Here is a 16,523-nt window from a genome sequence, read left to right as displayed (position 1 = left end):
CTAAAAATACCTGGCTTTAACACTAAACTCCAAGCTGGTCTTCACTGCATCTCTCCTGCTCTTCATTTGCACAAACACATGCATACGCATAGTTCTGGTCTTCTGCTACTCACATACCCGTCCCGTATTCTTACCGCTCCAGCTAGTGTCTTCCCACGCCATGATTCACCAGCAAGAATGTTGGGGGACAATGCTGTGCCCTGTACAACTTCTCCAGCATGGCCAAACTGCTTTTCCTTTGAAGAAAGGGGTGTCCCTGGGTATCTGCAGACTTTAGGCAATATACAACTCACACTAGCTTGCAGGATTCAAAATACAGCTGACAAGTAACTAAACACTCAGTTGCCATAGGTCTAAGGCCTAAATATTTCCTACATACCGAAAAATAATTGACTATACAGTGGAGGTGCTTACCTGCTCTGAAAAGTAAATATTGCCCAAATTCAAGAGAAACATTTATACTAGTTGCAGAAGGAGCATAGATCAGTTAAGACAAGGCACTGTAAAAGCCCTCCCTCCCACGTACGCTGGTTTTATATGAAATTTTACATTATGCTATAATCAAACAGCTACGTGACACAATTAGACAATAGGAAGGACTGAGTGTATTTACAATGAAAACATTCGATGACATTTACAGGAGTTAAATGATTTGAAGACATTATCCTCAACCCACGAAAGAATAACACTGCATAATAACTGGGGATGGGGGTGCTGATGAGGAGGAAGACAAAGGATGGAGACAAGGCCAGTTCCTGCCACATCCTGGTAAACTTCAAGGATCTATTAATTCTGATAGTAAAAACAGGATTAATATCTTTAGCATTAGCATTTTTCCTACCAAAACAGAGATGCTACAACCTTGAGAGAGGTCCACATGGGTACCCATACGTGGGTACCATTATTCCAGCAACAAATCCCAAAGCCCTAAAATTAGTGGGTTGTCTTAGTTTTCTCTCAACCAAATTAATGAGGAAAATCTCTTGAGACACTGAAAATTAGATGTTTCACCTGAGGTCTCCGTAACGCACTCTCACAAATTGCCTAATGGTTCATACCTAAGGTTCCAGCCTCAGTAATTCTGGTGAAAAGCACTACTCAGCAAACATGAAGCTGCTGTAATGCAGCCACTAAGAATGAAATAGTTGACACCACTGTCACCAGTTTTCAGTTCTGAAAATAAATGAGTTGGGAAAAAAAAAAAATTGAAAAAATCATGTTGAAACCATAAGTCCCAAGCAATTATGTGAGAAACGCAAGTTTCTTTAAACAAACAAGTTTCTTCACTCTTCTTGAGAAAAGCTTGAAGATACATGTACGCTTAAAGGCTTGCACAAAAAGAATCCCTAATGAAAAGTGAAATTGATTTTGAAATCCCCACAATTTTTAATCTAATTCTATAATTGGGTGCTATTATTCCTTGAAGACATTATCTTAGGAAGAATGGAGCTGTCAGCCCAGGGAAATCAAACTCAGTACATTGCACTGAAAAGCATCCCCATATTAAATATTAATTGCAACCTTATGACTACCAAAAAACGGAGGGAGGTGGGGTTTTTTAGAGCTTTTCTGGGCCTCGTCAGTCACAAGACGCTAAAGATGGATTCCTGCTAAACTCTGACTAGAAGTGAAGCTCTTAGTTCACTAAATGAGTAAGGGTTTGCTTGCAGCTAGTCAGAGAGGTCAACTAGACAATCTTCTTGATGAAGGAGAGAGGTGCCAGAAAATAAGAGGAATATTTTCAGTGGCAGTGTACGATCGAACCTTCGACATCTCCTGTCACTCGAGACCATGAGCACTTCATTAACACTGGTTTTTGTCTCCAGCAGTTATATGTAAATGTTGCAAACTCAGACACAGAAAGGTCAACTGGAAAACATGAAACTGTATTTTCCAGAACACAGGTACACCCAGGAATTACCTCATTGCTTGCCTGCCACAGATTATTTATGTCGTGTGGCAAAAGCAGTATAACATGGTTCCAAAATCCCAGGGGAGGAAGAAAAATACTTTCCAGATAAAAGATCCAGCTTCTGTATGTTGACTTGGCGAAGAGCAGCAAGAACAGTAAAGCAAAACGCCTTAAATTGATGGTATTAAAGAAATTACTTTAGAAAAGCTTAATAAATAGGATTAGTTTAATTTTTGTGAAAACCTTCATAAACCATTCCTTGGTTTTTCGATCTATGTGTCAAAACCTTAATTGGTTGTCCCCAGAGTACGGACTTCAAGAGTTAAAAGTACGGGCAAACTGCATAAAGGGTCACAGACAGATCTGAAACTCCATTTTGCTTTTTTACTTCAGATAATTGTGCTAAGATGCCAGAGAAGATAAAATAGTAAAGGTCTGAAAAGAATATTTCAACCTTTAAATTTCCCAGATGACAGTTTAGGGAAGGTGGGTTTTGAACAACTCGGGTCACGCTTGGAAACAGGTCTACACCCTGCAGACTCCATCTGCGAACTTCCCACTGGAATTGCAGAGTTGGGCTTTCAGGTTTGCATTCAATTGCACTCTATAAAGAAAACGGTTTGGGTATAATCCTGCCACTGTGTAACATACTCTTTGGAAGCTCCTAAGAACCTTGTTCCTTTGACAGACTTGCTCTCCACGGAGAGCAGAAACCTGCAGCCCTCAGTCTGAATTTCTGCAGACTTCAAGGGAAAATAAAAGGGCCCTTGATGATTCAACCATTACTGATGTTTAAAACACAACCACGAGGAAAAGAGTAACAGTATAGAAGTCACCCCGGATTGACACTGCTGTCACAGCAACGAGTATGACTCAGTTCCTCTCTGGGCAGGTGAGAGGATGCTCATTAGCTCATGCTAAATAGCCATGGCCTGGAGTCACCAGGCAAGCAATTAGTAGTTATGATGACAAATTGGGACCGTCACACAGGAAAGCACTACTTCACATGAGTGTGAAAAGCCGAACACTCCCAAAAGAGACTCCACGTTGTAGACAAATGAAAAATTTAAATTCTTATTTTGCTTTCTTATACTGGTACTTCAATTAAGTTTTTTAGCGATGATTTCCTAGTTTCCAAAAGAAAACAATGACTCACCAACAATTCTGTGTAGAATAAACATACGTCTACGGCATGCACTGATGGAATAACTTGTCTAAAGAAGCACACACGAGATGTAAAATGCTACAGGCCTCTCCATAACTCAAACTGTCTTCAGCCGTCACACCAAGCACGTTGAAATGTGAATGAACTTCTGTCTGTGGAACAGGAGCATGCACACACCGCGTACGTACATCACAGCAGAGGGTCTCGGTGAAACTCATGCTGCAGTCCGCACTTCTTTTAATTCAAGGGCATGTTATGGTGGCAATAAGATTTAGTATTATTGCCGCTGTCACAGATACAGCTTGGTTTACAGTGGCTGTTTTATCCTTAATCTGATCATAGCGACTTGCAAGACCCGTGCACATATAATCCTCACAGAAAGCATAACACATCATCCACATCTTAATTGTTTTGCAATGGGAAAATAAAAAAATTCATCGGTACGATACACAACAAAGAATTGTAAGAGTATGTGGATATTTTCTTGTTAAAAATCCAAGTTTCCACTCTCTCCTTGTTTATCTTAAAATCATAGAAGAGAAAATTGGAACATTATTTTCCAGGCTGTCTCTAAGAGAGTCGATGAATGGCCCACGTTCTTCATCTTGATGACATTAGATAGGAAAAGTTAAAGCCAGTTGTGAAAGAACAGCAGCGCCCCACGACAAGAGCTTCACTGTGCCCTCTGATTCAGCATCAACACCCACCAGCTCTAAAAAGATCTTCTGCTTACTTTAAACTCCACTTAGTTTAAAGTAGCTAGAAAGTGAGGGATGCAGGGAGAATTAAAAGAATTCAAAGAAATACAGGGACCATGTACCAGGGGAAATAAAAGCCAACGCAACTTGTCTGGGGTGTATTCAAAGTGCACATCACAGCTCTAGTGTTACTGCTAAAATGCATTAATAATTCAAAATGCATGCACTAGCCTAAGAGCTCACTTCTCCTAAAAGTTTCCAGATTCAATCTAGCTTTTATATAGGTTTAAAACAAATGGCAAAGCCTGCCACTAAATCAAACCTCGAGCCACATGAGAAGGTGTATGAGAGGGGACTCCGAATCAGGGGCTGATGCTTCTCAAGTCTCACACCTTCACTACGTTTAAATAAGCCTGAGTTTCCCTCGCCTTAGCAAGGCAGCACCCTTGTCCTGATCTGACACTTTCATTTCTTCCACGCAGATCCTTTCTACCCCAAGGCTCCAGCTCTCAGGGGGGTTCCCTGCCCATTCCAGGATTGCTACACCTCTAATTATTGCAGGACTGAACAGATAAAGAATGATTAAATAATTTACCAGCATTTCAAAGTCAATGCCTGGACTCACACTGTAAAAATAACAGCAGTGGTTTTGATTTTTTTTTAACTACTTCAAGCTGGTAAATGGGAAGTTGGTCCAAAATCGGTTATTTTAAAGCCTGAATGTTTTGACATGTCATACTTGCAATAAATAAGGGTAACACTCAAGCACCATAAAGAGCAATTATAAAGCTGCACTGAATTTCATGGTAACTTGTAATAATTTCTGTTAGTATCTAAACATAAACTGGCGGGACCAGACAATACTACCTACCCAAAAAGTGATTTGTTTCTAGGCAATGTGTTTTATAACCATATTTATAAGCTTCATCAGCCTTCCAATACAACAGAATTAATTTTAAGGCAGGTTCATGGATCCCAAACATACATAAAGTATATGGTACTATATATTTTTATTTCCAACTCATTATAATACTGGGTTTGTAGGTATCTATTAAGCAACAGTCTTCCCTCTAAATTATTACTGACATAATTCTGAGTGTTATGGTGCCAAAAGCTCACTCCATAGTTGGAGGTGCCAGCTCTGACTGCAACCCAAAAACCAAACCCTGATCGTCCAAAAAATCATTTGATGGGGCTTTAACCATATGTATGCAAGCTTCTCATAAAAGCTCCTTCTGTGAAATTAAATATTTGAAAGGAAGAAGCAGCATCACATGCTTCTTCATGTAAGTATTTTATTTTAAAAAACCACAACCATACATCCACGTGGCATATAACGGAAGCATTCAATTTGATACTGCTTTACCAGGAACGCAGTAACCTGAATTTGCAGGTTCTGCTGACAAAATGGCCAGAAATGAAACGTTAAGAGGAAATAAGTAATTGATATCTTTGGAATTCTCAGTGGAGATCAAACATCTTTTTGGTACGGATCCCCAGGAGAGCTGCAGGTCAGAGCCTTTGCCTGCAGGACGTGGAAGCAGAAGCCTCCATCATCTGCTCACGCACCACGGCAAGGGATAAAATAACAAAACCAAAGTCTACAAACACGTTCAAATGCCTTCTAGACATTGTAATAGCACATGTGGGTGAGAATATGTGCCTGTGTGTACGCTTCCCCTTTTAAAACTAAAAATCTGTCTGAATCCAGACCCTTGGGAAAGTTTACGTTCACAGGAAATCTGCTGCACAAATCTTTCTGTTGCAAGTAAAACAAACAACAAAACTTGGGCCTCAGCTTAGCAGATCTAGGAAACATCCTCTCTGATACCCATGCAGCTACACAGATTGCATCAAGAATCCTGTCACAGCGCAGCAAACATTTTTACGTGTGGTATCTAAACACCATTAGCTCAAGTGCTTTCCTCTACATTTTCTTCCCTTGCAGGACATATTATCCTAGTGTGAGTGCAGTGAAAAGCTTGTTCCTGCATACTCAGAGACAACTCTTCCTTGATTTTATAATGAGAGAACAATCTTGAGTTCACCACAGCACACGTCCTTGTGTGAGATCATATTACTGAGTGAAGCAGGTGGGAAAGCAACGCTGATCTGCAAAGACTGGAAACCAGATCACACCACCATCACGAGTAAAGGGTTCCAGCATACCTGGTCTGCTCGAACCAACACACCTTAACCAGCCAGAGAGCTCAAAGCCAAGACATTCAGGAATAGAAATTTTGCAAGATTAGATGATATCCTATCCGTACTTCTTCACCAGGAAATGGATAAAAACATTTATAACTAGAGGACAAAGGTCCACACGCACCATTGTAAAGCTAAGCTAAGGAATGAACAGTTTTAAAAAAATCTGTAGCCCAACTTGCTACCCCTGAGCTGCCAACTCTGTCATCAAACCTCAAAATTCTGGCACATAAGCACAAACTAAACAAACTGCCCTTTTTGGAAGCAGGTACAGTAAATACAAAATGTAAATGTTCCCAGTGATGTTTGGTTTAACAGCTAATACATCCACTGGCATGACAAACTATAAAAACACCCCCCTGCTTCCGTAAATCTCCAGGATCAGTTATTAAAATGCTAGTTATTAAAATCACGCCAGCTTGGTATGCTTGCAGATCTATGAGTACAATATTATGCTGCATTTTAACACCATTCCTGTTAACAGTATGGCTTACTATATCCAAAAACTTAAGGGTTTTAACCCTCTTTCAAACTACGAAACACTAGTGAAATAGGGATTATTTTTCTGGAGCTCACGGATTCTTTTCCATTTTTTAATATATTTTAATTATACATATAATACATCTTTCTCTTTTTTTCAGGTCATTAAACCTCAGGGAAGAAAAATTTTCCATCACAACTCTGTTCCAGTTACTAATTAAAACAATTTTTATACATTTCTGTGACACACTGCTGAAGATGATTTATAATGGTGGCAAACAGCAGGAGGTCAATGCCAAAGTCAACAGTTGGGCTTATTACAATCACTTTTAAGATTTACTCATGCCATCGAATAGCCCCTATGCACCAATAAAGATTAAAAACCCACAAACAAGTTCGCTATATTTTCACTGTTAAATGCAGGGGAAGGAAAAAATAAGCTGGATTCCTGCAGGAGGTCAATGTTCTGTTCTCCCATGACACACACCTACACAGAGAAATGAACTATATAAACCCATAAAAACATCCAAAGGCAGAGGAGAAGAAAAGAAAGCAGAACTACCTGTTCAACTGAATCAGCAGAAGGACTTTGGAATTATATCCCACCAGTTTTTTTAAGCAGGCTTTAATAACTGATGAACAATTTACATGCATCCTGTCTGTTAAAGTTGGATCACTAATAAGGCTGGTAGCTTTCTCTACAGCGAGCAACAACTGTAAATCAAGTAGTAAGTGTGCGAGCAGCAATAATAAAGCTTCATGGAGAGACAACTCTCCATACTTGAAGTTACCCTTCCTCTCTAAAACCCATGCTGGATTTCTCCCCATTTCGCTGGAAGAAAACCAAGCAAGCTGAATTTCACAGGTGTGATCTTGTTCCAGGGAAGAATTTTTCTGAGGAGTTAGTGGCATGTTGGATGCGAGACTGGGAAACAAAAGAATCCAAAAACTGAGGTGAACTTACTCGAATATTTTCCTAACTTTTTTGGCATCAAGAAGCTTGGCCTAGAGACTCCAAATTTTAAAAATCTGTTGATCTTGGCAGGTGACAGTACCAATTTTCAGGGAGTTGTGGCTGGAATTATTAATTTAATAGAAGCAGTTTCCACCTACACTACGAACATAGTTGGTTTTATACACCCACGTCCTTAAAGCAGCCCTTGCAACATCTCCCCCTACCACTTTAGAAGGCACTGGTAAAGAAACCAGATGGAAAAGATGGGGAATGGGAGGAGAAGGCCTTGATCTAAAGAAGGGGAACACGACGTATCAGAACACGGCAAAGTCATTTTGGAAGAGGATTAACAGCACCAGAGATGAAAAGCTGAAAAGGAGTATTGCTTCGCATGCAATATGGGTATGCATGTCAAAACCACTCATATATTCGTAAGGAAAAAGAAAAACCCAGCAAAATTGTCTTTCATAGCACCAATACAGAGCAAAATTCAGGCCAGTTTTTCTGATTTTTACTACGTATTTCCATCTTTTAAAATGGATTGGGGCGGGAGAACTGCTGTTTCACATTTCGCTTTTTAAAATAAATATTTTTTTTCTTTTTAAACACTTGCAAATGAGTGGAATAAATGAAGACATTACAGCCTGTAGCTGCTCATGACTGCCAAGACACTGCAAATGCTCATGCCCACAGAAGAGCTGGGGGAATGAACAAGGCCTCCTACAGTGAAGGCAGTGAGCAGCCTTAGTTTAAAATCACTGGTGGAGGGAGACCCAACCTGACACGGGTCAGGGAGCACTCCTCCATTCCTGCTGTTTCTAGCTGATCTATGCAGAGGATTGCTTTTAGCTGTGGCAAAACCTTCTTAAACTACCCCCGTTAACTCCAGAGGAAGGTATCTGATCAGGCTTTCCCATTTTTGTTTCCTTTGCAATCCATCGCAGGCAAAAATTTTACTGTATAATTAACAGAGACACCTTCACAAGCACACTTCCCCTCTGCACCCCCCTTCCCTGGAATATTATTAAATAAAAGAAAAAAAGGCAAACCAAAAGAAGATGACCCCGAAAAATATCTTCTCAACAGGCTTTGCTGGCAAAAGGCACAAGAAGAACTGAACTGCTCTTTGCAACTCTTCTCGCTCTTAAGGCACAACAGGAAAATACAATTAGAGGCGCAAACCTCAGCCCCCATTGAAAGGCAGCCCATCAGCCTGGCTGGAAGGCTGCAGCTTGCCAAAGGCATTCAAACAGCAAACAATACTGCGCAGTTGTAACAGGAATTCCTGGCAGCTGATGCCTCCACAGGCGGAAGTGATGCTGGTTCAAATACTTCCTTTACCACTGATAACACAGCTCCTACCACTTGCAATGCCAAGGCTTAACAGATAAGGAGAGGATCTTCCATGCACCATAATCCAATCCTGCTCTGACAGGGTTTTATTTTTAGAAGGCAGCTACATAGATGCATTTGAAGGGGTAAATCCGTGTCAGATGCAATCCACGTCAGATGCAAGATTGCTGAAGTGATGTGAATGTGCATTACAGCTCTTACTGTCCTCTACCAAGGCATTCTTCTGGGAGCAAAGAATATTACTGGGAAAGCACAGAGCTGACCAGCTGTCCATATTCCATTACTAAACCCTACACAACCAAAGATAATTTCTTAATTCTTTCAAGTGCAGAACAAGTCCTTATTTCTGGCAGGAAGTAAAGATATTTATGGAATACCTAATTGCTATTTCTCTCGTTCATATTAATGGCACATTGCACTAAGTAAAGTAAAATCACGTTTGCACCGTGTTGGCAGGGGGGAATCATTCTACTTCTGTATAACTTAGCAATACAGAGGTTTTGTTGAAATAGTTCAATTCCTGTGAATTAACAAGCCTTAAAGCTCAAAAGGCAGTGAGACTATGTGACACAACTGCTGTACTGAGATACTCACATTACGTGTGAATGAGTTACCTCAAGCAGTTCTATAGCTAAAATCCAAAATCTGGAACACACAATCATATTAGCCTGGGCTGAGCACTGTGCTCACGCACTGAATTGCAGCTCAAACAAGTGCCTGGAAGATGCTTCACTCTTTAGTGTGTACACAGCAGCTCTTTCCACGTTAGTTCAGCTATCTGCAGTACGCCACATGGAGCTGGAACAACCCAAGCCCCTAAGAAAGAAGCTTATCCAACTAGCAAACCCTGAAATTGGGCTTACATTTAATAAACTGACCTAGAAACTGATTGTGGACATATTATTCTAAGTCACATTGGTATGATGTAGGCATTTCTGAAGTTAAATGCAGGGTGAGCCCTTCTGTCTGAGCGTAAGACACCTGGAAGAGGTGCTGAGGACTTCCACATCCACACTGCAGTTGCCCTGTGCAGCAATACGTGTGCGAGCAACGCTTGCTTTGTGTATTAACGGATCGAGTTTTGATGTTCTAGAGAGTGGAGAGGCATCATAGGCAAGACGTCAGCCAAAAACTGTGGAAAGGCAACGGAGCTGAAGAGAGAAGGAAGCTAGAGGAACCAATGTAACCGATGCTGAGCAATCACAATCTGGCATGGCCTAAGAACACCTCGTTTGGGAGACGCAGAGCATAGTCAGGCTGCACCACAGCTCTGCTCCTGCTAACAAGACTCCTAACCATCTATCCAATGTTAAACTAAAATAAATCTATTACGCAGAACCTGGCTTTTCATTGTAAAATTAAAAATCCATGATGTAGCCTTAAAAAATAAATGCAGTAATATATGTAAGGTATTTCAGCAAAATACCAGCGAATTTCTGAGGTTGATGCAATCTGTAAAGCCCATCCTATAACTACAGCTTTGACATCAACTACCTTTGCCTGGTAAACCAGCAATTTCCTGCTGATGCACCATGTGTCATGCTGGTCAGACACAGATAAGGTTAAAATACGTTGCTGTTTAAAGCAGTATAGCAGAACATTTCTGAAGAGAAAAAGCATCCCAAAATGCACCTAGTTTTGTTAGCAAGGTGCCAGGATAAGAAGAGAACAAATCCTTTTTTATACATCTCAGAAAGTTAATTTAAAACGATCTCATGAGGTGAAATGCCAAGATATTACTGCCGATTGCACCATGAGACCATATTATAAGTGACATAAACGTTACAAAACAATCTGAAATTTGGCCAGGCTGTTAATAGACAGCATTACACAATTCCTGACGCAGCCAGATAATACTGCATTTCTACTATGCAAATTTTTAACAGTGAATAGATTTTGAAAGGAGTTTACACCCACTACTCCTCAGATGCAACTTGGTAACTTGCTATTAGGTGCCAAGCTGTCATTTACAAGTCACTTCCGCCTACTGCTATCCTCTGGTCTACCTTGTTATCACAAAGGAGCCACCAAAGAAAGCCACTTGATTAAAATGTATGAGCCCTATATGAACCTATTTTTCGGTCTGTAAACTAATACTGCTGTTGTATTAACAGTTTTCATTTATGTTGCCATTAATACTGGTCTTCTACTAAGCAAATACTGTATTTCCCTACCTTTTCATATTTCAAGAGCAAAGCTCTGCTTTTAAAATATTTTTATCCATACCACAAATTCATTACACTGTGGGAATCTATCAGGAATCTTGCTTAGAAAAAGGAAGGGACGAGAGGCATGGAGCTGGCACTTAGGGCCTGACTCACCTTTTTTAAGCATATTTTGCTTTAGGTACACAAATAACTAAGCATGTATGGTTTTTCAGAGGTAGCGGTGGGGGAAATAGAGAACTGACTCCCCCAACACACACACAATCACACTTTTGAAGTCATCCACCACTTGACAACACAGACACTGTGAGAGAAGACAGCTCGGGGCCCGATGTGGCTGAACAAGCAATACTACTAGCTTGCACATTGTGCTGAGTATCTCTGAATGACGGCTAGGAAAACTCAAAAGACCACACGATGCAAAACACATCTGTGGGTACACAGGAACCTGCTCAACACCTAGTCCAACATAAAACTTCTCTCCAAAATGACTGAAAAATTAGTGGCATCAAATCAGAAAATTACCAGGAGACAAACCCAGCTACATAGATTAGCCACGCTATTCCTACAGACATAAAGAAACACAGCTTTGCTTCAAAAGATTGAGGACTGCTCTTGTTTGCCTCAGTGGCCCATCTTCCAGAGAACTTGTTAAGAACCAAGCTTTTTGCAATGGTGTCCTCTTAAGCCCGTTGCTCTGCCTTTGCGCGTATGTGCGTCCACCGATGCACGTACGTCCCATGCTCAGTAGAACGAACCTACTCAGAGCCACTAAGTGCGAGTAACAGTCGATATGAGCCCTGAATAGGACCCAAACTCCTTCTCAGTAGGAATTTTACAGAGACAGAAAAAAACGGATGCATAATTCTGCTTGCAAAACTGTCAAGTACAGAAACATGAAAGGCTGTAAATAATTCACTCTATATTACAGGAAATGTTTTACAAATGAAAAGGTTGTAACCTCTTTTTGGCTACAAGGCTGGCAGATGCTGGAGGCATTCCTGCTTCTCTAAGTGCAGAACAAGATGTGCCCTGTGTATGAGAAACGAGCACTGATTCTTGGTTCCCAGCCCTCCCTGGTACTGCTCAATGAAAAATGCTTCTGCCTCTATTTCTGCTGGATGGATCACAAAGGAGCGAAGCCTGCCCACTTCCAGAAATGCAACTCAGGCTGACTAGCAATTTCTTGTATTCTGATGACACAGCTGCTGCAATGCACAGTGCAGAGCTAAGATAACATGAAGAGAATGGATAAATTGCAATTACTTACATTTACAAAAATACAGTCACACAATTGTTTAAAGATACACACTCAAGCTAAAAATATGCAAGCAGTTATGACAGATGACTCAATAATGACTGTCTGATGCAGTCTTAAAACAGTGACATCAGAAATAAAATCATCTCCATCCTCAAAGGGGTGGTCACATAGCTGAGGACAGATTCTGGCCCAATACACAGAAGTCATTCCAGATAAAGAGACACTATTGCTTTAACTTCTTAGCACTAAACATTTTGCAACAAACAAAACAAACCTTGGTGGTGGTCCCTCTACCGCCTCCCCACCAGGTTAGTTGGCAGCCAAACACAATGATGGTTTGTATAAAAAAGAAATCTGAAACTCACCTGTATGTTGCCAAAGTCCACGTTTTCATAATGGAAATGTGCACATTCAGCCATCTTTGGGAAATGACCCTTTGTAAAGGATAACCTGAAGCACATCAAAAGCACCCCGTAAGATAGATGCAAACCACAGAAACAATGCTCAGCATCAAGTACCGTCGTAAAATGCAGCTACTGACATAAAATAATAATGACTTTCTCATTCCAAAGCCAAGGGAACAGAGGGGTTTGTTGATGTGATGCACCAAAACAGTGGAGAAAGGAACTGAGTGAGAAAGGAAAACTAAATTGCAAAGTGGCTTTTATCATAGCATCCTTAAAGAACTGTGCGGCATTTCATCAACGCCAAAGCCCACATCTTTAAAAAACAGTGCAGGGACAAGCCACTCTACCTTTACAAATGCATTTTTGCAGTGCAAATAACACAGCCTTACACGAGACACATAGGAAAGTAGAACTTTACCTGTGAAAGGCATCACAGCCCATCAGTCCCGGGTTGATGTATCTGAGGGTGCAGAACAAATGCTATTTATCCTTCGCCTTTTTAAAATTCAAAAGTGAGGCATAATTATTCCCAAGTGTCTCCAGCTACAATGATGGCTGACGGGGAGATCCTCTGGCTCTGCAACACGCTCTTGCTTCTGCTGAAGCTATTATAGACTCCTATAGATATTTCTGGTGGCGAGCCAATGAGATTGTCATTATCTAGCTCTCTCTTCCCACGGGAATATAAGTGGGAAGCGAGATGCAGCATCTGGCTGCTCAGCACTAGAACAAAGAGCCATTTCCTTTACAGCATCAGAGCACTACAGGGAGGTGAGCTGAATGCACAGATCAATCAATACTGGGGAGTTCTGTTCCTCGACTCAGCATTCTTAGCAAAGGCAAGTCAAGAAATATCGATTACTTCTGAACCCCTTTGCAGGCTAGAGGTTTGAAACCTTAGCTGCAAGTATAACAATTTGGTTAACATTCTCTGGGAGAGAATGAGAAAGAGAGGGAGTGTAAGCCCACAGAAAAAAAGTTATTCTGGGAGATTAGAGGAGAAAAAAAAATACCCCTAAAAAAGAAAAATTGTGCAAAACCCATTCAAATGAAGAGGTACGGGGCAGAATGCAAAAAAAAAAAAAAAAATCAAAAAAATACATCTGGCCACCCCCTTGTCCTGGATTAGCTTCCCAGAGCATAGGGAGATAGGGAAAATTACCTCATTTATGCATTGCCCAGGCTTCTCTTTAGGTTTTATATATATAATGTTCTTTTTTTTAAATTAATCAGTTTTAGGAAGAAATCACAAAAATTTAAAAACACAGTAAGAATGAGGTTCAAAACTCTAACAAGCTTTGCTTCTGCGGCCAGAAACAGGTGAGAGAGCCAACAAAACCTCTCATGCCCCCAGATTTAGACTACATTAGCTATAATTTACTTTGTTTTGCATGGATTTTTATTCCTCAGATGAAGATGCTATCAAAAATTGTTGCTGAATGCCCTCGCTGTATTGCAGCACAATAGCTAAAACCCAGGATATCAAAACTTAAAGCCCAGCAAAGACAGGAAAATCAAAGAACACTGCTCTTACTTTTTCACATTCTTCACTTTCATACTTGCTGTACTGCCACAGGTCCGGAGCGGCAACTCCCCTGGAATGTCCGGGATATCTGCACCTCTTGCCTGAAAAAAAAGAAGAAAGAAAAAGGAAGGAACTTAAAATTTGACTGCATGCTATGGCCTACAGCCTGCTAACCAGTAGCCCATATATCTTTACATATATGTACAAACACAGCTCAAGTCTCGTATGTGCTAGAAGTTGTACTTCTCTCTTTTTAACAAGGAAAACAAGGAAAACTGAACCTCAAGATTATGACCTAGTATGTGATTATCTCTTCCTGAACCATGTTGCAGAGTCTTACTGATTCTTAGTGTTAACTGTGAGATCCAGTATTTTGTTCAGTAGTACTTGTGGTTTCTAAAGAAGAGATTTTCAGAGGTAGGAGTCTAACACACATTCCTAAATTCCACACTCACACTCCTCATTAAGTACCTGATTTCCAAATATCTGTGCACTTAGGTTCAAGCAGAGGTACTGGAAGAAGCTGAGTAGCTCATGCAGTGGAAAATCAAGTTAACGACAGAGCTGCTTATATGTGGGAGGTGAGCTTTTAAAAAAAATGTTTGAAGCTATTGGTGTAAGTGCACGAACATATTAAAATTCCTTAATCACTATAATCCATTACTTCAGTGAGGCCAGAGCTCCACACTCCCTCTTTTTATTTGTTCTGTCATGCTTTCCCATCCTTTCCTTCTTCCAGTTGCTTTCTCATGAGCTCTGCTGGAGTAGCATTCACCATCACGGGGGACTCTGAAACACCCTGTGTTTCTCCTGCTGTGCTGCACCAGGCCCTAAGGAACGAGGAGGAATGAGGGTGTTTAGGTGAGGCTTTTATGAAGGGAGCAGTGATCAAAGAAGAAGATCAGCACAGACTCACAGAGCAGGAGGAGAAAAATATAGTCCCTTACGCTGGACAGAGATAGCTGATTAGTGATGTGGGTGAGACCACTTGTTTTCTGCTTTATACAGGACACTGCAATACTTGAATAATGTCCAAAATAGCAAATGCTCAAGCAAGAGGAAGAAAGCCACTTCTCTATTCCCTCTCTTACAGGCCTGGAACAAAAACATATTACATGAAATTCATTTTCTAATGACAGGACTAAACAGAGGAGTTCCCTGGTCCAGAAGATCAGTCCCAATGCCTCTAAGCTGGTCCACCAAAAGTTTTCTGAACAGAGATGATGAGTCCCAAAGCTGTTACAGTCAATTACAATTCAAGCTAAAATCCTACATATGGGACAAACAATGGGGAAATCTTTCTTATCCCCTCTCATGTTAACTTGACATGGGTCAAATTTACATGTGCTTCATCACATCGTAGAGAGCTGCAGTAAGTCAGTCAAAATCATTCACCATGCCTACATTCATTAACAGCAACAGAGCTAGAGGGAGTGATTCATCTTATTCAGCTCCAGACGTGCACAAGGTACACAGCTACAACTGCGTTATCTACCCGAGGAGACTTTTATAGTCACCAGAGATAAACAGGCACTTTGGGTTGGGTTCACCTACTTCAGACAGATAGATTAGGCTAAAAGCAACCATGCTGCAGGAGTAGCTGTTTCTCCCTTGGTACAGGGAGTTACTGAAGAAGTTGGAAGCCAGGACACTCACTCTCCCACTTGCGCCTTTCACAGCCCGGAACATAAGCAATGCTTTAGCCCCACTGTCCCACAGCTGTACAGAACACGCACGCACACTCACTGAAGAAAAACAAGGACAATATTTATATCCTTAAATAAACCTATCCTTGGCTGACTGACTGTTACTAAGCTCACAATTGTTTCAGTACGTAACAGGGCACCTGAGAGTCTCATTGTGAATTTTAACATTAAAAGGATCACCAATTTAATAAACCTTACAGGTCTTTTACGTAAGAAAATAACTAATTACAGTAATAAATGTGCCATTCCTGTAAGCTGCTTTTTGGCAAAGCTGGATGAGCTTGCCTTAATTTTCTAAGGAACAGAATTTCTGTAGGAAGAAAAATAATTTTTCTTCTCCATCAGCAGTAGAAGCTGGTGGGATACAAAAATGGATAAATAAATCTGACAGAAAAACGTGGGCTTCAAGCCAGTTTGCAGCAGTGGGTAGAGACTACCCTGGATCTGACTCAAAGCAGCGTAGGCAAAACTCACACCTCCAGGAGACTTAAATGCCAGCATCTCTCTTTGAAAAAGTTGTATTATCCTCTTCTTCCCAGTTGAGTTATGTCCAAATCGTGCTGGAAGGAGATATCCGCCTCTCCCATTTCCAACAGCAAGTACCCATTTAAATGGACTACAATGAGATGCAATACAGTAATTAACTTTGGCTGCTTTTGCAATTAGCTCTGAGCTCACTGGACTCTGCTGC

The 16,523-nt window shown here is 40.8% G+C and overlaps 1 protein-coding gene across 10 annotated transcripts in view; it reads right to left on the bottom strand.

Annotated features, from left to right (window-relative positions):
• Positions 1-16,523, bottom strand: part of ARHGAP32 (Rho GTPase activating protein 32) — a 246,324-nt gene that overhangs the window by 117,914 nt on the left and 111,887 nt on the right. For 9 of the 10 annotated variants that reach the window (XM_075774813.1, XM_075774812.1, XM_075774811.1 and 6 more), the window contains 3 exons: positions 14,136-14,227; positions 13,020-13,061; positions 12,560-12,644 (listed from right to left, as the gene is read on the bottom strand). In XM_075774813.1, the coding sequence (XP_075630928.1) occupies positions 12,560-12,644; positions 13,020-13,061; positions 14,136-14,227 (219 nt within the window). The remainder of the gene's footprint in view (positions 1-12,559; positions 12,645-13,019; positions 13,062-14,135; positions 14,228-16,523) is intronic. The other variant, XM_075774810.1, reaches the window with a different exon arrangement.

The sequence above is a fragment of the Balearica regulorum genome, chromosome 23, assembly GCF_011004875.1.
Source record: "Balearica regulorum gibbericeps isolate bBalReg1 chromosome 23, bBalReg1.pri, whole genome shotgun sequence".
In the NCBI taxonomy this organism is placed as follows: domain Eukaryota; kingdom Metazoa; phylum Chordata; class Aves; order Gruiformes; family Gruidae; genus Balearica; species Balearica regulorum.
This window is presented reverse-complemented; position numbering and strand designations above follow the sequence as displayed.